General features: G+C 40.2%; 1 protein-coding gene across 24 annotated transcripts in view; it reads left to right on the forward strand.

The window, feature by feature from the left end:
- Positions 1–23155, forward strand: part of Nsd1 (nuclear receptor-binding SET-domain protein 1) — a 108544-nt gene that overhangs the window by 28884 nt on the left and 56505 nt on the right. For all 24 annotated transcript variants that reach the window (XR_382424.2, NM_008739.3, XM_006517146.3 and 21 more), the window contains 4 exons: positions 25–197; positions 6853–9412; positions 21679–21803; positions 22879–23149. Coding sequence is in view for 22 of the 24 variants with exons in the window: in NM_008739.3 (NP_032765.3) it covers positions 25–197; positions 6853–9412; positions 21679–21803; positions 22879–23149 (3129 nt within the window). In the remaining 2 variants the exon portion in view is untranslated. The remainder of the gene's footprint in view (positions 1–24; positions 198–6852; positions 9413–21678; positions 21804–22878; positions 23150–23155) is intronic.

Here is a 23155-nt window from a genome sequence, read left to right on the forward strand (position 1 = left end):
TGACTCTTTTTCATTCTTATCCAGTTGCCAATAGGAGGCCATATCGCGAATACTACGTAGAGGCTTTTGGAGACCCTTCTGAAAAAGCCTGGGTGGCTGGAAAAGCAATCGTCATGTTTGAAGGCAGACATCAATTTGAAGAACTACCTGTCCTTAGGAAAAGAGGGAAACAGAAAGAAAAAGGATATAGGCATAAGGTAAAGACAATATATAAACAAAAGAATCTCAAAAATTCATCTTCTTGTGGGTTGGCTTATGGAAGAAACAGCATTAATAGTTTTGAAATATACTATTACGTTTAGTTAACAGGATATTTGAAAAAATAATAGTTAGAACATAGCAAATTTTGTTGGGATTGGCTCTCCCTAGTTTTTATACATCTTTATACTGATTATTTTGAGAAGTGATTCTACCTACCTCTGACTCTGCAGAGAGAGGTCATGGACACTATTATGGAGTTACCAGTCTTCTTTGGTTGTCTTTTTTGTTTTTTTGAGACAGAGTTTCTCTATATGGCCATGGCTGCCCTGGAACTCACTCTATAGACTAGGCTAGCCTCAGACTAAAGAGAGCCACCTGCCTCTCAAGTGCTGAGATTAAAGGCCTGCACCGCCACTGCCTGGGTTCTTTTGTTATCTTTTTGTTTTTTAAGATTTATTTGTTTATTTTATGTATGTGAGTACATGGTAGCTGTCTTCAGACACACCAGAAGAGGGTGTCTGATCCCACTACAGGTAGTTGTGAGCCATCATGTGGTTGCTGGGAATTGAACTCAGGACCTCTGGAAGAGCAGTCAGTGCTCTTAACCGCTGAGCCATCTCTCCAGCCCCCTTTGGTAACCTTTTATGTAAGAAAACAATCAATAGAATGAGGGTTATGGATCTAATTCACTGGAAGAGTTCTTGCCTACTAAGCATAAATCTCTTGGGGTTTTTTTTTTTTGGTTTTTTGGTTTTTCGAGACAGGGTTTCTCTGTGTAGCCCTGGCTGGCCTGGAACTCACTCTGTAGACCAGGCTGGCCTTGAACTCAGAAATTCGCCTGCCTCTGCCTCCCAAATCTCTTGTTTTAATCCCTAAGATTGAACAGGAAAATAAAAAGAATAAAAAAGAAATATTGTACTTACCTTGTTGGCTTGTTTGTTTGCTTTTAGCCAGGGTCTTGTTCTGCATTTTAGACTGCTCTTGAACTCAGGCTTCCCTCTCTCATACTTGCCAGTACTTGAGTTATAGAAATGTCTCTGTAACATCCGACTTTAATAAGATGTTTTAGTAGTTTTATTCCTTTTGCTTTCTGCCAGTTTTTAGTTTTGTAGTTTCATACCTAGGTTATATTTTAATCATGAACATTTCTCTCTGAGTGAGTGGGTTTTGCTTCCTTTGTTTTAGTCAGGGTCTCCTGTTGAAAAGGCAGACCTCAAACTCGACAGCTCTCTGCCCATAGTCTTGAGGAATGCTGAGAATATAGGCGGGTAGCACCACACATTTGTTTAGGTTTATGAAACATAGCATGTTACGAGTCATTTGTTTAGGTTTATGAACATTTGTTGCTTGTTAATTTTTTTCTTTTGTTTGTTTTTGAGGTAGGGTCTCTGTGGCTAAGGTTGCTAAGTCAATATGTAGACCAAGTTGGCTTTTGAGCTCAGAGATCTACTTGCCTCTGTCTTGGAGTGCTGAGATTAATAGACTCTGCCATTAATCCCAAACGAAAGGTGGCTTTATTTGTTGTTTTTGTAATGTGGATGACCTTGAACTCCTGGTCCTCCTACCTCCACCCCCAGAGTGCTCGGTTTACAAAAATACATCATCACCTTAATTTTTATGGTGCTGGGAATTCAACACTTGTTTTTTTTGTTTTTTGTTTTTTGTTTTTTCCCAGACAGGGTTTCTGTGTGTAGCCCTGGCTGTCTTGGAACTCACTCTGTAGACGAGGCTGACCTTGAATTCAGAAATCAGCCTGCCTCTGCTTCCTGAGTGCTGGGATTAAAGGCGTGCACCACCATGCCCGGCTGGAATTCAACACTTGTATCTTTTGCTTGGTGACTTATTATAGTTTGCTGAGAAAAAAAGTTCAATTTCTTTTGTTTAAAAATTGTGAATGCACATTTGCATATTTGAGACAGCATCTTGCTATGTATCCCAGTCTACCCTTGCTGTTTTGTTAAAATACAAGTAACAAACTTGTCATTTGTTGTCTTTTTTTTCCCTCTGTGTCTGTCTCTGGTGTCAGTCCATCCATGCCCCCACCCCTGTTGGGCATTGAATCCAGGGCCTCAGGCATGTTAGGAAAGTACCTGTTGATGAGCTACATCATCAGACCTTGCTCTTTTAATTTTGTCAAGCTGAAACTCCTCCACCCCTAAACCATAATTCTCTATTTCCCTTTTCCTACTAGTTCTTTTTTTTTTTTTTTTTAAGATTTATTTATTTATTATATGTAAGTACACTGTAGCTGTCTTCAGACACTCCAGAAGAGGGCATCAGATTTCTTTATGGATGGTTGTGAGCCACCATGTGGTTGCTGGGATTTGAACTCGGGACCTTCAGAAGAGCAGTCGGCACTCTTAACCACTGAGCCATCTCCCCAGCCCCCTACTAGTTCTTTTAATTGTCGTTCTCTATCCCTGTATTCTCACAGTATGTTACAGTCGGTTGATTAGTTTGATAGACTCTTGCTGATTTGCCCCAACCAACTGTCAATTCCTGGACTTCTCAGCCTCCTGAGTAGCTGAGACTATAAGAACACAACACTGTCTTATTTAGAATTTTTTGTTGCTGTGTCAAAACATTGTGACCAAAAAGCAAATTGGAGAGGAAAGAAAGTTTATTCAGCTGACACTTCTATAGCACTGTTTATCATTGAATAAAGTGAGGACAGGAACTCAAATAGGGTTTGATGGAGGAACTCAAACAGAAACTGATGGAGAGACAATGCAGGAGCGGGGGAGGGAAGACTGGGGTTGGGGGAGGTGCACAGTGGCCTGCTTCCTTATAGAATCCAGGACTACCAGCCCAAGGATGGTACCATTCCCATTGAGCTTGAGCCCAACCCTACTGATAAGTAATTGAGAAAATGTCTTACAGTTGCATCTCATGGAGACAATTCCTCAGCTAAGGTTCCTTTCTTTCTGATGACTATACCTGTCAAGTTGACAGAGATAACCAGCCAGTACAGTTGATTTGTTGTCAACTTGACACACAAACACATCACTATTAAGCCACAATCCTACCTTTCTTATTCATCCCCAAGATTTCACATTAAAATCATAATAAATAACAAAGAGACCAAATACTTTCTTACTTCAGGATTGAAAAATTAGGGCACAGTCAGTCAAATCAAAGCAAAACTAAACTCCAGTCGTCCAGTACCTGCGATCCACTCACAATCTTCTGGATCCCTCCAAAGGGCTTAAGGTCAGTTCTCTGGCTTTGCCTTCCGGGGTACACTCAAGCTTGACCTTTAGATTCCAGCTGGCTCCTCCACTCCACTGCTGCTGCTGCTGCTATTCTTGGTGGTTATTGCATGGTACTGGCATCGGCAGAATCCTGGGGTCTTCTACAACTGTGCTGCAGTTTCACCAATAGCCTCATTGAGGCTCTTTTCATGGTGCCAAACTTCAACTACTTTGCATGACCCACACTGCCTCTGGGCCTTCAACTGCCACTAAAACTGCAACTTCACCAGGGCTGCTCTTCATGAACTCTTTATGCCTTCCAAAACCACTACCACTTGGGTGACTCTTGCATATTACAGTCTGTCTGCCAGCATGAGGAAGAACCTTGGCTGCCTCAGTGGTCTCAGGAAACTTTTCCTAGATTTTACCTCAGTGATGCTGAAGTAAAATGACTAATTCCCTAGCTCCAGCTAACCAGCATCAGTTGTCCCAGTACATCAAAGTTTCACTTCAGTAGTGCTGGTATCTTGTTAATCGTGACTGGTCCCCAGCTGACTAGAGTGACAGACTTAATTTTAAATCCCAGATAGCCCTGACAGTATTTAAATTTGTCTGAAGCTTCCAAGCCAGGCCTTCCATCTTCTGTACTGCTCTCAACATTCTTATCTCCCAAGGTCCTATGGGACATCCCACTCAGCTCTTAATACTCCATGGTTTTTCTAGCCCAAAAATTCCAAATTCTTTCTACAACCCTCCCAGAATTCAGTCAGATCTGTTAAAAACAATACCCCACTAAGCTGGTACCCACTGTCTCAGTGTTACCTACTTTTTTTTTTCTTTTTTCTTTTTTCTTTTTTTTTTTTTTTTTGCTGTGACAAAGTAAATACCATGACCAAAAAGCAAATTGGGGAGGAAAGGGATTATTCTGATTACACTTCCCCAACACTGTTCATCATTGAAGGAAGTCAGGAACTTCAAATAGGGCAGGATTCTGGAGGCTAGAACTGATGCAGAGGCCACGGAGGGGTGCTACTTGCTGGCTTGCTTCCCCTGGCTTGCTCAGCTTGCTTTCTTATAGAACCCAGGACTACCAGCCCAGGGATGACACTACCCACAATGACCCTTCCCGGCCTTGATCACTAATTGGGAAAATGCCTTACAGCTGGATCTCATGGAGACATTTCCTCAAGGGAGGCTCCTTTCTTTGTGATAACTCCAGCTTGTGTCAAGTTGACACACAAAACCAGCCAGTACAAACACCTTGCCCCAGTTTTCAGAGTAAATTGTATAAGGAATAGTTCTTTGACCTGGGTGTGGTTGTTAGTGCTTAGAATTCCAGTCCCTAGATAGCAGAGGCTGGAGTATCAGTTTAAGTTTGAGGACAAACCGCTCTACTTAAGAGATCCTCTGACTCAGCCATATTTATCGAACAGAACAACGCTCTTAGAAAAACAAAGGGCACTAGTTCTTAGATTGCTGCTTTCCTCAGTGTATGTACCTACTTTTATACTGTTTTTTCCTAATCATTATTTGGATAATTCAGAGTTACTGACAAACTTGAACTGCCATTTATAACAAGTACATGGGGTTTGTCTTAATCTCTTAAGTTAGCATAGCGGCTTGTACTTTATAACTATTCTAATGTTTAGAATTACAAAATAATGTATTATAAGGTTGTATTCTCACAGTCCTAATGTACGCAGTTGTTAGGCTAGAAGAGCTTGATTGCTTCTTGCCACTGTTCTCAGTGCATAGTAGTGGGGGAGGTGTCAGGTTTTGTGTTGAGTTTTAGCTGTGTAAATTTATTAGCTCTCATTAGAAGAATTCACTAGGACTTCTCTGTTTTGGAAACCTGATTTACTTTTATCACTAACATTAACACAGATATGTGTGTGATTATGTCTGAAATACACTCAATAGTCAGTATAGTTAGTACCTGCCAGGAGGAGGCTACCATTCAAGTGAACCTTATAGTCTACATATGTTGGCCAGCTTTCTAAGTAGTGTATATTTGTGACTAGTAACTGTTAGGTAGAACCTTGCCAAATAACACTGTAGGGATCCAGGGACAGACGGGTCTGGAAAAGTCAGTGTGTTTCAAAGTCTGAATGTCCTCAGGCATTTTGTATACTCATTTTTGTGTGTCTGCATTAAGTAATTGTGCCCTGAAGATAGATAACTTGGTGTTGTGCTCCAGGTCATACATAGCACGTACAGAAGAGCTCTGGTCACTTAAGTGCCCCCGTGACAGAGAGGTGGGCCTTCAGCTTTCAGGTCCTGTTGTTGGGGTGCCTGACCCAGTCATTCCTCTTGTCTCAGCTCTCCATGCTTCTTTGAAGCTTTGCTTACCTGTCTGCCTTTCTTTTTATGCACTTGAGCATGTGTGTGCTTGTGCTCTTTCTTACGTCAGGAAGAATTTTTTTTTTTTATTCTAAGGTGAAAATATGGAGGAAATGGATCTTGCTTTAGAAATTTAATGTTAATACTTTTTTTTTTTAAAGATTTATTTATTATATGTAACTACACTGTCACTGTCTTCAGACACACCAGAGGAGGGCATCTGATCTCATTACGGGTGGTTGTGAGCCACCATGTGGTTGCTGGGATTTGAACTCAGGATCTCCAGAAGAGGAGTCAGTGTTCTTATCCACTGAGCCATCTCTCCAGCCCATGTTAATACTTTTAATTGAAGTTAATAGCCCACTCAGTTTTGCTGATAAATGCCAAGAGTGTGATGATTTTTATGAGACTAGTTGTTCTAGTTATGATAGGTAATTTGTTTATTTTTGGTTTTCCAAGACAGGGTTTCTCTGTGTTGCCCTGGCTGTTCTAGAACTGTAGACTAGATTTGCCCCAGACTCAAGGATCCACCTCCCTCTGCCTCTCAAGTGCTAGGGTTAGCAGTGTGCAGCACCACATCCAGCATGTTAGATCTGTGGGTAACAGAAATGTGTGGAATCCTTGGTGGGCAAGTTGTGATTAAACTCAGATGCTAATATTGGGCAGTTTCATAGAAAGTCATTGAAGAACTAGGCACGGTAGTGTGTGTGTATGTATGTATATATATAAAACTGCAATTCAACAACAGAAATAGGATTTTGTTTTTTATCTTTTTGGGGGTTGGCGATAGGGGTAGGCTGCCTGGCTTCAGAAAGGGGACTTTGAATGAGAACAGCAAGGTTTTCAAGGAGTAGTAGTGGACATCCCAATATGTGGGAGGAGGCAGATGCAGGAGGATTTTTGTGAATGTGAGACCAGCTTGTTCTACCTACATAATGAGTTCCAGGACAGTGAGATGTACATAGTGAGACCCTGTCTTGAAAAACAAAAGCAAAACAGAACAATAAGATTTTAGGTAGATTCTGGTTTGAGATGTGTTGTTTGTTTGTTTTTTTAAATCTCCCTCTTTTTCTTTTTTTTTCCCTAATAAATGGTATTCTTATTTTCCTTTTAATTTAAGGTTCCTCAGAAGATTTTGAGTAAATGGGAAGCCAGCGTTGGTCTTGCCGAGCAATATGATGTTCCCAAAGGCTCTAAGAACCAAAAGTGTGTCAGTAGCTCAGTCAAGTTGGACAGTGAGGAAGATATGCCATTTGAGGACTGTACAAACGATCCTGATTCAGAACACCTGTTGCTTAATGGCTGCTTGAAGTCTCTGGCTTTTGATTCTGAGCATTCTGCAGATGAAAAGGAAAAGCCCTGTGCCAAGTCTCGAGTTAGAAAAAGCTCTGATAATATAAAAAGGACTAGTGTGAAAAAGGATCTGGTGCCATTTGAATCACGTAAAGAAGAACGGAGGGGGAAAATTCCAGACAACCTTGGCCTAGACTTTATCTCTGGGGGTGTATCTGATAAACAGGCTTCTAATGAACTTTCCAGGATAGCAAACAGCCTCACAGGGTCTAGCACTGCACCAGGAAGTTTCCTCTTTTCTTCCAGTGTACAGAACACTGCTAAGACAGACTTTGAGACTCCAGATTGCGATTCCTTATCAGGTTTGTCTGAGAGTGCTTTAATCTCTAAACATTCTGGAGAGAAAAAGAAACTCCAACCAGGCCAGGTCTGCAGCTCAAAAGTACAGCTCTGCTACGTTGGAGCTGGTGATGAGGAAAAGCGAAGCAATTCTGTCAGTGTGAGTACCACTTCTGATGATGGCTGCAGTGACCTGGATCCTACAGAGCACAACTCAGGATTCCAGAACAGTGTCCTTGGAATTACAGATGCTTTTGATAAAACAGAGAATGCTTTATCGGTGCACAAAAATGAAACACAGTATTCTAGATATCCTGTCACAAACAGGATAAAAGAGAAACAGAAATCCCTCATTACTAATTCCCATGCAGACCATTTAATGGGTTCTACCAAGACAATGGAGCCTGAAACTGCTGAGTTGTCTCAGGTCAATCTTTCTGATCTTAAAATTAGTAGTCCTATTCCCAAACCCCAACCAGAATTTAGGAATGATGGTCTCACTACAAAATTCAGCGCGCCACCAGGCATTCGTAATGAAAATCCACTGACAAAGGGTGGGCTTGCAAATCAAACTCTATTACCTCTGAAATGCAGACAGCCCAAGTTTCGTAGTATAAAATGCAAGCATAAAGAAAGCCCAGCTGTTGCAGAAACCTCAGCTACAAGTGAGGACCTCAGTTTGAAATGCTGTTCTTCTGATACCAATGGCTCTCCTTTGGCCAATATATCCAAAAGTGGGAAAGGAGAGGGGCTAAAACTACTGAACAATATGCATGAGAAAACCAGAGATTCTAGTGACATAGAAACAGCAGTGGTGAAGCACGTTCTTTCGGAACTGAAGGAGCTCTCGTACAGATCATTAAGTGAAGACGTAAGTGATTCTGGAACGGCAAAGGCATCAAAGCCATTACTGTTTTCTTCTGCTTCTAGTCAGAATCATATACCAATTGAACCAGATTACAAGTTTAGCACATTGCTGATGATGCTGAAGGATATGCATGACAGTAAGACAAAGGAGCAGCGGTTAATGACTGCTCAAAATCTGGCTTCCTACAGGACTCCAGATCGTGGGGACTGTTCTTCTGGTAGCCCTGTAGGGACATCAAAAGTTTTGGTGTTAGGAAGCTCCACACCCAATTCTGAAAAGCCTGGAGATAGCACTCAGGACTCAGTTCACCAGAGTCCTGGTGGGGGTGACTCTGCCTTGTCTGGAGAGTTGTCTTCTTCCCTGTCCAGCTTAGCTTCTGACAAAAGAGAGCTCCCTGCTTGTGGTAAAATTCGCTCTAACTGTATCCCAAGGCGCAACTGTGGCCGAGCAAAGCCATCATCCAAGTTGAGAGAAACCATTTCAGCCCAGATGGTAAAACCTTCAGTAAACCCAAAAGCCTTAAAGACTGAGCGGAAGAGAAAGTTCAGCCGACTTCCAGCTGTGACACTTGCTGCTAACAGACTGGGAAACAAAGAAAGTGGATCAGTGAATGGCCCATCCAGGGGTGGGGCTGAAGATCCTGGTAAAGAAGAGCCTCTGCAACAAATGGACCTTTTAAGAAATGAAGACACACATTTTTCAGATGTACATTTTGATAGCAAGGCTAAACAATCGGACCCTGATAAAAATCTTGAAAAAGAACCTTCTTTTGAGAACAGAAAAGGCCCAGAGTTGGGCTCTGAAATGAACACTGAGAATGATGAACTCCATGGTGTTAATCAGGTGGTGCCTAAAAAGCGGTGGCAGCGATTAAACCAAAGGCGCCCTAAGCCCGGAAAGCGTGCTAACAGATTTAGGGAGAAAGAAAACTCGGAGGGTGCTTTTGGAGTCTTACTTCCTGCTGACGCTGTGCAGAAGGCCCGGGAAGACTACTTAGAACAAAGAGCTCCTCCTACAAGTAAACCTGAGGACTCAGCAGCAGATCCCAATCATGGCAGCCACTCTGAATCGGTTGCGCCTCGGCTGAATGTTTGTGAGAAGTCCAGTGTTGGCATGGGTGATGTAGAAAAGGAGACAGGAATTCCCAGTTTGATGCCACAGACCAAGCTCCCTGAGCCAGGTAAAAACTTTTATCTGGTAAAAAGTGAAGAGAATTTGTTGATGTTTTTTTTTTTTTCTGACAAAGTTGCTCATTTGAAGACCCTGGGTCTGTCTGTTGTAATGGAATATGTGTTACAAACTTGGAGTCAGAGTTACCACTTGACTAAGAAGACTAATATTTAAATGTGGGATATCTGTATTTTATAAACTTTTTAGTTTTATTTTAGCTATTGGGGATTGAGTTTAAGACCTCAGTGGATGTCTGGCAGCACACTGCTACTGAGTTACCTGTGTTACTTTCTTATTAGCTCTTTTTTTTCCTTTTTGTAAATCCCGATAATTTTTTCTCCTTTCCAGTTTCTTATCTTACAAAGTTAACTGACATTTTGGGATTGAGGAGGCTGTAGGCCTAAAAACTTAAGTGTAGTCATTAGTGTACTAGTAGTAAAAAGACTGGAAACTAGGTTTCCTCTGACCACAACTTAAAAGGATGCACATTTTTCTATAGGTAAGAGAGATGTGCTAAGTAATGCTATGCCACAGTTACCTTCTCACTGTGCTTTGAGAGTGTGTCTCTGTTGTCTTGGCTTAGCTGTCTTGGATTTTTCTTTTCTTTTTGATGGGGAGAAGGTCAGAGTCTCCTGTGATGCTGTTTTACTGTCTTTGCTCTTGATCCTTTTTTGTTAGGGGTCACAGCCAAGAAGCTGCCGTCCACCCCAATGTGCTTAACTGTTTGAGGTCTCGTATCTGCTTGTTTTGTTGTTAATTTTTTTGTATGGTGAAAGGCAAAGGCCCTGAATTCTTTTGATGTGGATATACAGCTCTCCCAAAATAGTTTGTTGAAGAAACTATACTTTTTCCATTGCTGTCATCCTGCTTCAGCTTTCTGAGTGCTGGGATTCTAGCTGCAAGATGTAACATGCCCAGCTTCCGAAGTCTGAGGAAGTTGAGCTGCGTGGTCAGTGCATCAGCAAACTGTAGGCTTCATGGACTTTGTGCTTTCCCATTTGATCTTTAGTGTTTTCAGTTACGTGTGTTTCAGTGTATGCATGAACTACAGTTAGAGGTCAGTGTGAGCCACCTGATGTGGGTGCTGGGAATCAAACTTGGGTCCTCTGGAAGAGCTCTTTCTTTCTTTTTTATTTATTTTTTATTTTTTTTAGTCTTATTATTATACATAAGTACATTGTAGCTGACTTCAGACGCACCAGAAGAGGGCATCAGATCTCATTATGGGTGGTTGTGAGCCACCATGTGGTTGCTGGGAATTGAACTCAGGACCTTCGGAGAAGCAGTCAGTGCTCTCTTACCCTCTGAGCCATCTTGCCAGCCCCGGAAGAGCGCTTTCTTAACTGCTGAGTCATCTTCCCTTTGTTTTTTGGTTTCTCTGTAGCCTTGACTGTTGGAGGAGAACTAGCTCTGCAGACCTGGCTGTCTCAGCCTCTGAGTACTGGCACAAGCTCAACTTTGTTTGGATTTTTAAAAAAAAAGATTCATATCATTCATTCAGTCTTGGATTGACTATTTCAAGGAATTTATTCAGTTCTTCTGGATTGTCCAGTTATGTATGATATCAGTGTTGGTGATATCAGTTGTAGTGTCTCTTTATGATTTATGCCCTTTTTTTCTTTTTTTCTTTTTTGGGTTTTCAAGACAGGGTTTCTCTGTATAGCCCTGGCTGTCCTGGAACTCACTTTGTAGACCAGGCTGGCCTCAAACTCAGAAATCCACCTGCCTCTGCCTCCCAAGTGCTGGGATTAGAGGCGTGCACCACCATGCCCGGCCTCCTTTTTTTTTTTTTTTTTTTAAATGTTGCTAAGAGTTTGTTATATAAGGCCTTGGGATGGCTCAGAAGTAAGAGTGCACACTGTTTTTGCAGAGTACCAGAGTTAGGATCCTAGCACACATATGTAGAGTGGATTATAACTGTCTGGAACTTCAGTTCCAGGGATATAAAGCTCTCTTCTAGCTTCTGCAGACATTTGCACTCGTGTGTGTGTGTGTGTGTGTGTGTGTGTGTGTGTGTGTGTGTTGTCATGTGTCCTCCCTCCCCACACCTGTAATTCAATTTAAAAAATTGAATATATATATAACAAAACAACAGTTAATGAAAAAAGAAGCCATGAATTTAAAAGAGAACAAGGAGGGGTATATAGGAGGGTTTGGGGTGGGGAACATGATGTAATTATATTATACTCTCCAAAAATCAATAATTTTTAAAAGTTGAATACATTTTTCAAAAATATTTTACTTGGCACTTAAAAGTATTTTTCCTTTGATATTAGGGATCTAACCTAAGGTCTTGTTACTTACTGGCAAGTCATTAGCTGGCATGCATTCCTAGCTTCTGATTTTTGCTGTAGTGCTTCTATTTTCTATCTTGTTTTATTTATTTCTGCTGTACTTCTTTCCTTCTGCTAACTTTGGATTAAATATAGTTTTCATATCTTAGGCTTGGATCTTGCTGTGTTGGCTTTCTACCTGTAGATAGATATTCCTTCCTGCCTCCACTTTCTGAGCACTGGAATTATTGAAGATGTATATAAGTCACTAAACTTGAACCTCCCCTTTTAAAATTCAAAATACCAAAACTCTGTGTGTGTATACACACACACACACACACACACACACACACACACAAGAATGTACTGAATGTCTGTTACCTGCTGAGCTATCTCTCCCATCTCCAGAACCTGGCTTTGAAACAAATAAACAAAAATCATAGGTAGTTATTAATATAAATACCCTTTTTAGTGCTACTTTTGCTGAATATTGTAAACTTCAGTCTATTGATTTATTTTTTTTTTTTTTTTTTTTTTTTTTTTTTTTTTTTGGAGACAGGGTTTCTCTGTGTAGCCCTGGCTGTCCTGGAACTCACTCTGTAGACCAGGCTGGCCTTGAACTCAGAAATCCGCCTCCTCTGCCTCCCGAGTGCTGGAATTAAAGGTGTGCATCACCACTGCCCAATAGTTTATTGATTCTTATTTGTCTCAACATATTTTTAATTTCTCTTAGTAATTTTTTTGACCTAATGGTTTCCCAGAATTTAGTTTTATTACCATACACATTTAAATCTTTCTTGTTTTGTTCTATCAAGGATTTCTGCTTTCTTCCCATAGTAGCTGGTAACAATAGTGTTTTTAGTCTTCATAAATTTCTTATGACATTGTGTGAGCATGATATATTTTGGGGGCTATTCTCTGTACACTTGGGAAGACTGTATATTTTGCTGTTTAGTAGAATTGAGTGTGTGTTATGTCTAGTAACCTGCTGTGTTCAAGTCTAGTTATCATCTTGTGCTTTTTGGGTGTTTGCCCTATTTTTTTGCAGTTTATTTGTGTGTGTCAGCCCCAGCACACATGTGGAAATCTAAGGACTGTTTGTGAGTTGATTGTTGCCCTCTATCCTGTTGGTTTGGTGGCAAGTGCCTTTATTACCCATTGAGCTGTCTCTCTGGCTTTCCCCACCCCTTTTTCAAGACATGTTCTCAATCTATAGTCCAGCATGGCCTGGGGCTCACTGCCTCTAGAGTAAGCTGGTCTTCACCTGTTTTAGATGCAGTGCTAAGATTATAGGTGTTAGTCAGCATGCCTGGCTTGCTTTTGATACAGGGTCAGATGTTCTAGTCAGGTTGGCCTGGAACTATATATGGAACTCATATATGGAACTTAAATCTGTGTGGTGTTACTGTCTGAACTTCCCAAGGGTTGGGGGATTATAGCCATTTCTCTGACTAGCAGTTTGGGTGACTTTTCATGTATCCAGTTAACTATTTGTATACTTTCATTGGAAAACATCTGTCTAGTTTTTGATTATATTATTGTTTATGTTTTCTTTTTTGGTTCTGTGGATAAAGCAAGGGCCTATTTCATGCTAAGCTCTCTTGAGCCTTTCCCGGTTATTGAGCTCTTTGTCTTTAAATCCTAAGCATCCTTCATTCCAGGGATTAGTAGATGTAATACAAGTATGCTGAGCTGATCTTTGGGTTGTATTTCTGCTTTCTTGAGCATAACCTTTTTTTTTTTAATTTATTTATTTTTATTATATGTATGTACACTGTAGCTGTTTTCAGACAAATCAGAAAAGGGCATCAGATCCCATTACACATGGTTATGAGCTGCCATGTGCTTGCTGGGATTTGAACTCAGGACCTCTGGAAGATCAGTCAGTGCTCTTAACCGCTGAGCCATCACTCCAGCCTGATCATAACCTTTTTTTTTGTTGTTGTTTTTTGTTTTTTTCGAGACAGGGTTTCTCTGTGTAGCCCTGGCTGTCCTGGAACTCACTCTGTAGACCAGGCTGGCCTCGAACTCAGAAATCCACCTGCCTCTGCCTCCCGAGTGCTGGGATTAAAGGCATGCGCCACCACACCCGGTCGATCATAACCTTTTAAAGTGCAAAAATATTTAAATTTTGATAAAGTCTTTGTGCATTTGTGTTATATTTTGAAGACATTGTATAATCTGTTGTTATGAAGATTTATTTACTCCTGCATTTTTTTTTCTAGAGACTTTATTCCACTTTTTAAGAGTACTGGTATGAGTTTAGGCTACTCAACTTCATTTCTTTGTATGTTGGTATCCATTGACTGAGTTTCAGTATTGAAAAAGATTATTACTAGAAGTGTGTGATGGCTCACACTTACATATTTCAGTACTTACAAAGGGAAGTTAGGATGATGGCTGAGTGTTTGAAGCCAGAGCTATAGAGTGACCTTGTTTACTTTAAAAAAGAAATATTCTTTTTTATTCCGTGGGCTTGTTGACACATGCTGAAAACAACCTAGCAGCAAATACGTGAGAGCGGACAGCAGGCCCTTCTTCAGGTGTACCACACTGTACTGTTTGCGATAAGATGTCTCAGTGAACTTGGAGCTGACCAACAGGCCTCAGAAGTTATTTCTTCCTCTGCCTTCAGGTGCTAGGATTACAGGCTACTAGTACTGCTAGTCACGGCTGTTTACCTAACTGGGACTCTGACCTCTGATCTCTGTGCTTTAGCAGCAGATGCTTCACTGCCTCAACAGTCTCTTCAGCACCTACTGTTCTTGTCCTGGTTACAGAAAGGGGCAGCCTTTTTTTTTTTTTTTTTTTTTTTTTTTTAAGTACAACTTCCATTTTATTTTTTCCAGGGTAGTTTTCCTTCTGCCCTTACAAAACTACCTCTTTACATGGGCTTTGGTGGAGGAAGCGGTGCAGTGCCAGCAGGTCTGAATCGTGGTAGGGGTGTCCGGCACTTTGGGCTTCACGGGATCGATTCCTGATGACCTTGCTATGGATGGCACAGCTCACGCAGTAATGCAGCTTGACGTAGGGCTTGGGAAGCCCATAGGCATCGAAGACGCTTGCTTCAGATATGTCCCTGACAGCAGTGGCTTCTACAATGTTCCGAATGACAAACTTCTTCTTTTTTTTTTTCTTTCCATTTTTTATTAGGTATTTAGCTCATTTACATTTCCAATGCTATACCAAAAGTCCCCCATATCCACACACCCCCACTCCCCTACCCACCCACTCCCCCTTTTTGGCCCTGGCGTTCCCCTGTACTGGGGCATATAAAGTTTGCGTGTCCAATGGGCCTCTCTTTCCAGTGATGGCCGACTAGGCCATCTTTTGATACATATGCAGCTAGAGTCAAGAGCTCCTGGGTACTGGTTAGTTCATAATGTTGTTTCACCTATAGGGTTGCAGATCCCTTTAGCTCCTTGGGTACTTTCTCTAGCTCCTCCATTGGGAGCCCTGTGATCCATCCATTAGCTGACTGTGAGCATCCACTTCTGTGTTTGCTAGGCCCCGGCATAGTCTCACAAGAGACAGCTACATCTGGGTCCTTTCTATAAAATCTTGCTAGTGTATGCAATGGTGTCAGCGTTTGGATGCTGATTATGGGGTGGATCCCTGGATATGGCAGTCTCTACATGGTCCATCCTTTCATCTCAGCTCCAAACTTTGTCTCTGTAACTCCTTCCATGGGTGTTTTGTTCCCACTTCTAAGGAGGGGCATAGTGTCCACACTTCAGTCTTCATTTTTCTTGAGTTTCATGTGTTTTGAAGTATTAGCCAGAGCAATTCGACAACAAAAGGAGATCAAGGGGATACAAATTGGAAAAGAGGAAGTCAAAATATCACTTTTTGCAGATGATATGATAGTATATATAAGTGACCCTACAAATTCCACCAGAGAACTCCTAAACCTGATAAACAGCTTTGGTGAAGTAGCTGGATATAAAATGACAAACTTCTTAATGGCCTTATCCTTGGGCATGCACCGGGCATAGTTCATGCAGCGAATTGGGTGCATGTGGCTGCGGCCCTTTTTGGCACGACCATTGTTTCTTTTTTTTTTTTTTGGTCATCTTGGAGCAAAGAGAAGGGGCTGTCTGATTGACACAGTTCTGTACTTTTCCTGTATACCCAGCTTTCCACTTCAAGTACTCATCTCTGAAGGATGCACTCTTGATAGTACACAGTTCTTTAACAGTGTTTCTGCAGTATTTATTTAATAGCTTTATCTTTAAAATTAGAGAGTGTGAATGTTTAAAGTTTGTACTTTTCCAAGATGATTTTGACTTTGTCTTCTGTATTTCATATTAATTTAAATTTGTTAATTTCTTCAGTGTCCCCAAGCTATAGGCTAGTTCAGCATCCACATGCCATGACTTATCTAAGTTGTATTTATGTTTGTTTCAATCTTGTTTTGTGATTTTCAGTTTAAACTCTTACATTTGGGCTGGAGAGATGGCTCAGCGGTTAAGAGCACTTACTGCTTTCCCAGAGGTCCTGAGTTCAGTTCCCAGCAGCCACATGGTGGCTCACAACCATCTGTAATGGGATCCAATGCCCTCTTCTGGTGTGTCTGAAGACAGTGACAGTATAGTTCATACATAAAATAAATAAATCTTTTAAAAGTTTTTTTTTAAGTATTATACTTTTGCTAAATGTATCCCCAACTTTTAATATTTATTTTATTGGCCTATTTATATATATGTTTGTGTGCATGTACATGTGTAGAAGTCATAGGAAAATATTTCCCTTTCTTTTTCTACTTTGTGGGCTCCAGAGTTTAATTCAGGTCATTAGGCTTAAGCAGGTACATATATCTTTGCACTGTATACTGTGCCTGCAGAGGCCGGGTTAAAGGCATGGGATCTTCTGTAGCTAGAGTTACAGATGTTAGTGCTGGGAGTCAGCCTCAAGACTTTGAACCCTTACTCAGCTGCTCAGCCGACTTCACAGCCTGTCATTGCTGTTAAAGCTTGCTTAGCTTGTTCAGCAGCCCAAAATGATTTTCTCCATTTGATCACTACCAGTTCTAGTGAGTGATTTTTGATGTTGAGGAACTTCCCTTTTATTCCTGTGTGTTAGTAAATTTCTCATTGTTTTGACTTAGGATTTCAGAGTTTTCAGGCTGTTATGGTGAAGACAGCTCTTGTGGTTACAGAGCACAACCTCTCAGATCGTAGCAGACAGGAAATAGAGAGCCATGTCTAAGCTGGCTTTCTCCTCCTCCTTTTATCCCCCCTCTGAGTCCCCAGCCTTTTGGGCCTTGCCATCTATATGCTTTAGTTATTCCTCTCTGAACCACTTGCCCCCTGACCCCCACCCCCCACCTTCACACACACAGACATTCACACATAGATAAAGCCAGCTCTGCTTACCTAATAATCTCCAAGGTAGGTTTTTTTTTTTTTTTTTTTTTTTTTGGTTTTTCGAGACAGGGTTTCTCTGTATAGTCTTGGCTGTCCTGGAACTCACTTTGTAGACCAGGCTGGCCTCGAACTCAGAAATCCACCTGTCTCTGCCTCCCAAGTGCTGGGACTAAAGGCGTGCGCCACCACTGCCCGGCTGGTACTTTTAATCTAGTCAAATTAACGGTTGAGATTAACCATCATATTGATTCATTCATCAGCTATAATTTTGCTCTTTTCCTCCCTCCTGTATCTATCAATATGTATTAAATTTACTGTGTAGTCTTTGGGTATCACTTGGCTGTGGTATGCAGTGTGATTTTTTTTTTTTTTTTTTTCTTACTGCTAGGTTTAGTTTGCTTGTGGATGTTTTCATCTGTATAATAAATTGCATTGGCTTGTTTTCTTTTTGTAATAGTCTTTGCCTAGTTTTAGTATTAATAAGATATTAAAAGCCTCATGGAATAAGTTTGACATAGGGGACTTGTTTTGTGGCAGTGGACATTACATTTAGGGCCTCTTGTATGTGAGATGAGGTCTTTACTATTTGTATATATCTGGAGCTGTGCTTTTGTTTCTTTGTTTGTTTGTTTTTTGTTTGTTTGTTTGTTTGTTACTTTTTATTTTGAGACAATATCTCACTAAGTTGTTTAGGTTGACATTGAGCCCAATGTACAGTCACTCAGGCAGGCCTTGAACTTTTGATCTTTTGTCTCTGGAGTAGCTAGGAGTGAGTCTGTGCCATTGGGCCTGGTTTTGTTTTGCTTTGTTTTCTTGGTGCTGTTTGGGACTGAGACAAAGTTTGCATTCTGCTACTGAGCTGTGCTCCCAGTGTTTTGTAGGCTTGGTTAGGAGATGTAGAATCGTGTTGCTATGTAGCTCAAGTCAGCCTCCTGCTCAGAACCTTCCCAAGTGGTGGCAATAGAGGCAGATTCCTGATTCCACCCACACCCTTTCTTTTAATGTTTTTTTAAAGGCAAGTTTAAGTAGAGTTCTGCTTTTGATCAAGTCCATTGCCGTTCTTCCCAGCCTTTACAGCAGCTGCTTGCTGGCTTTGTTTAATATATCAGACATCAGAAAAAGGTGTGGGTGGGAGGAGTTAAAGAGAAACAAAGCAAAAACAAGGACATCTTGATGGCCTACATTTCTTTGGCTTGTCTTTAGAAACCTTCACTTGAAGCTTCTAATAATGTTATTTAGCCTCCTGTACTATCCACCCTTGGATATTACCCTACTTAATTTTTCCTTAATGTTCTTTCCTTCTTTCATTGCTTGTTAACAAATAAAATCACAGGGGCACTAGAAATAGTCTTTTTAGTCAGGCAGCATTCAGGAGGCAGAGGCAGGCAGATCTCGTGAGTTTGAGGCCAACCTGGTCTACGGAGTTCCAAGACAGCCAAGGCTACACAGGGAAAGTTTTTCTTGAAAAACTAAAAAGGGGAAGAAAAAAAATCCTTTTCTTCATTGTTTAAAATTACTAATAAACATGAGTATATTGTAAGAGTTTCTAATTTATTAGTATTTCAGTGTTATATTTCATTTTTGCATATAATTTTTGCTTTTACTTCTTTTACTGAATTTAAAGTGTTTTTGTTGAGACATAGTATCTTGCAGCCGAAACTGCCCTCAAACTCTTTTATAGCCAAGAATGACGTTGAATTCTTAATTTTTCTGAGTCCAGAATTAAAGGAATCGCTACTGTACCATTGTATTATGGTGCTGGATGGTGAACCATGGCTTCATCAGTGCTCAGCAAGCACTGTCAATTGAGATAAATTCTCAATCTTCAATTTTCTAGAAGAGGAAACATGGTAATATATTGGCACAATTCAACATTTAAAAGATACAGAAAATTAATACTTTTTGGATCCCTCAGCAGTTCAGTCTGTTTTCCAGATATATCCTGTGGTTTCTTGCTGTCATATTAATGATAACTATTAAATTATACGTTATTTTTCTTACTGGTTGCTGTAATTTGTTAAATCTTCCCTTTATTAAATGTCTAGTGTTTTTGAAAATTTAGCATCTCCTATGGTCAGTAACCTTAAAATACTTCTTTGTCTCTTTAGAATTAGGAGCATACATTGTTCATAGCCCTTTCCTGGATTATTGGGTATCTGTTTGACAATGCATCTCAGCTCTAACTTGTACTTCTTAATTGTTACATTAAGCATTTTATAAGCAGGACAGAAAAAGGAAAGCTTGCATTCCATTAGTATTTTTTTTTAAGATTTATTTATTTTATGCATATGAGTACACTGTACCTGTCCTCAGACACAGCAGAAGAGTGTATCTGATCCCATTACAGATGGTTGTAAGCCACCATGTGGTTGCTGGGATTTGAACTCAGTACCTCTGGGAGAGCCATCATTGCCCCCATCAGTATTTTTCTAAAATTCATTCTAACCATCACTTTTAATTCTATCCCCATTTAGAACCTAGTTAAAAATGTTTGGAATTTTATAAACGAGCTATATGTATATAGAATTCAAGCTACTCAGTTCCTGCTTGTTCTGGCCCAAATATTTCTTTATTATTATACATTTAAGTACACTGTAGCTGTCTTCAGGCATGCCAGAAGAGGGCGTCAGATCTCATTACAGGTAGTTGTGAGCCACCATGTGGTTGCTTGGATTTGAACTCAGGACCTTTGGAAAAGTAGTCAGTGCTCTTACCCACTGAGCCATCTCTCCAGTCCATCTCACCAACTCCTACAAAATCTCTTAATGTGAATAAAATTGTTTCATTAGCTTAATGTTTACCTTTGTTGTTGGAATTTACAGTACATTTTTACTAATTTATAGAAGCATGCCTCTACTGTGACTAAAGGCATGTGCTACCAAGGCAACCTGAGACCTAGAAATGTTAATGTATTGTTGTACATGATTTTGATGAGGAGTAGTGCATGCGATTTGCAGAAACCTGAAGGTATCCAGTATCCAATCTTCGGCATCTACAGGCTTTTTGGTTTGTCTCAAAGAAGTGCTTAGCTAAAGAACTGAAGCTTCTGTGGGGGAGAGATGACTCAGAGGTCCTGAGTTCAATTCCCAACAACCACATGGTGGTTCACAACCATCTGTAATGAAAAATAGTGCCCTCTTCTGGTCTTCAGGCATACATGTAGGAGAATGCTGTATACATAATGAATAAATAAATCTTTTTTTTTTTTTTTTTAAAGAACTGAAGCTTTTCTTGAGTATTTTCAATGAGAAAAGCAAATATCTACTGTATAATGGGAACAGCATCCTCACAAAGAAAGGGAACAAGAAAGCTTTGAGACCTAGGTGAGAGGGATCCAGCGCTGACCCAGGAGCTTTCTTTAGTAAAGAGAACCCAAGGATTGTAGAGTGGACAGACTGATTTTTATCATGGCTTACCCTACTTAATAACAGTGAGTTTGAAAACTCACTTTCCCTTTCTGAGCTTTAGTTGCATTATTTATAAAATGGAAATACCAGTTTCTGCTTGGCATGTTGAACTGAGAATTTGAGATCCTTGAGTGTTAAGTAGTTGGAAATAGTGAATTCATGTTGTTTCCCAACATGTTCTTAACATGTTCCTTCACATTAGAAATAAATGTTATTAGTATTATGAAACTTGAATGTCTAGTGGGGAATTTATCAAATTATAATCTATTATAGTTGCTTCAGAGCATAAAGTTATGAGTATGAATGTGTATACTTATTCCTAGGCATGTTTAACCAAGACACAGCTTCAATGGTTAGCATGCATGGTTCATTGTAGACAGAACATCATCGTGGCAGCAGGAACGTGAGACAACTTTGCTACATTGGTTGGGCAATTTCTCTACTTTGGTTCATTTATAGGTATATATTATGTAACATAAAACAGTAAGAAAAATTCTGTCTTTTTGTTTGTTTGTTTGTTTGTTTTATTTTTAGTTTTTTCGAGACAGGGTTTCTCTGTATAGCTCTGGCTGTCCTGGAACTCACTCTGTAGACCAGGCTGGCCTCGAACTCAGAAATCCTCCTGCCTCTACCTCCAAAGTGCTGGGATTAAAGTCGTGCGCCACCACACCCGGCTCCCAAAAGGGTTTCTTATCAAGAAGAATATCAGATGTTTGCTCCAGTTTACCAGCACTCTGCATTTCTATTTTAGATATATGCTAACTTTGTACTGGGATACAGAATGCTAGCTTTAGCTTAATCTTTTCCTTAAGAATGGAGATTTGTATATACTGGGAGTTTGTATAGAAATAAACTCAACTCTTTTTTTTTTTTCGTTTTTTCCAGACAGGGTTTCTCTGTATAGTCTTGGCTGTCCTGGAACTCACTCTGTAGACCAGGTTGGCTTTGAACTCAGAAATCCATCTGCCTCTGTGTCCCAAATGCTGGGATTATAGGCATGCGCCATCACTGCCCAGCAACTCTTCAAGTTTTGTTTGTGATAAACCATAGCAAATAATTTCAAGCTTTTTACTATTTAAGCAGAACTCTTTTTCATTTTTTGAAGTTGTTTTGAGACTCTTTAGTAAGCAGGAATTGACTTTCAGGAGTGTAGTGGTGGTTTCATGAAATAGTGGGTTAAATTAATTAAGACAGTTCATCAGTTAATATTGTAATTAATTTCTGTTTTAGCTATTCGGTCAGAGAAGAAACGCCTCAGGAAGCCGAGCAAGTGGCTTCTGGAATATACAGAAGAATATGATCAGATATTTGCTCCTAAGAAAAAACAAAAGAAGGTACAGGAACAAGTGCATAAGGTGCGTCACCACATTGTAGGTGCCTTCAATTCTTCACCTGCAGAATTTACTGTATCTTCAGAAGACAATTACTTCAGTGGGATTTTGCCTTCTCAGGTGTTTTTGTTTTGTCTTTTCTCATTCCTTCTTGCACAGTTCCTGCCCTGTGTTAGTTATTCAGAAAGTAATAAATAAATCTAGATATCATGTTTCTCTTTATGTTTCCCTCTGTTTTCGAAGCGTATTTAAGTACTTAAGAATATCATTATGGGGGCTGGTGAGATGGCTCAGTGGGTAAGAGCACCCGACTGCTCTTCCGAAGGTTCGGAGTTCAAATCCCAGCAACCACATGGTGGCTCACAACCATCCGTAATGAGATCTGACTCCCCCTTCTGGAGTGTCTGAAGACAGCTACAGTGTACTTACATATAATAAATAATAAATAAATCTTTAAAAAAACATTAAAAAAATAATATTATTATGTTGTAATATTAAGAATCTTGGATAATAAAATAAAAAATGCTTACAAGTTTTACCCTAACTTTTTTAGTGAAGTTGTCATAGTGGTGACTGATCTTCTCATTAGTTTTATTTTGAACTTTTGTGAATAAGCAGTATGTGTGTAATTACTTTAGTAGCAAAGAAATGTCCTGTACCCTATCAGATGTTATTACTCTGTGGTTTTTTAAAAAAGCATTGAAGAACCTGTCTGTTAATAATTTTATTAGTGGGTTGGAGAGTTGGCTCAGCAGTTAAGAATACTGACTGCTCTTCTATAGGTCCTGAGTTCAATTCCCAATAACCACATGGAGGCTTACAACCACGTGTATTTTAAGTGTGCACTTCTACAACATTAAGCATATGTGTGCTGCTATACAGCCATAGGCATCATTCATCTATGAATCTTCATCTTCCTACACTGAAAACCTGATTCTTGTAGATGATTCATACTTATGGAGCTGGGCATAAAGTCTGTCCTCAAGCTTCATGGCCATGTCATAGCAAGTATCAGAGTCTCTTGTACTTTTAAGTTGTTGTTGTTGTTGTTTTTATTGTTATTATTTTCTAAGTTCTCCTTGAACTTAACTGTTTTTAGGTAAGTTCGCGCTGTGAAGACGAAAGCCTTCTTGCCCGATGTCAACCTAGTGCTCAGAACAAGCAGGTGGATGAGAATTCTTTGATTTCAACTAAAGAAGAGCCTCCAGTTCTTGAACGAGAGGCTCCATTTTTGGAAGGGCCATTGGCTCAGTCAGATCTTGGAGTTACACATGCTGAGTTGCCACAGCTGACCTTGTCTGTTCCTGTGGCTCCAGAAGCCTCTCCGCGGCCTGCCCTTGAGTCTGAGGAATTGCTCGTTAAGACACCAGGTAAAG

This window comes from Mus musculus, chromosome 13 (assembly GCF_000001635.26).
Source record: "Mus musculus strain C57BL/6J chromosome 13, GRCm38.p6 C57BL/6J".
Taxonomy (NCBI): Eukaryota; Metazoa; Chordata; class Mammalia; order Rodentia; family Muridae; genus Mus; species Mus musculus.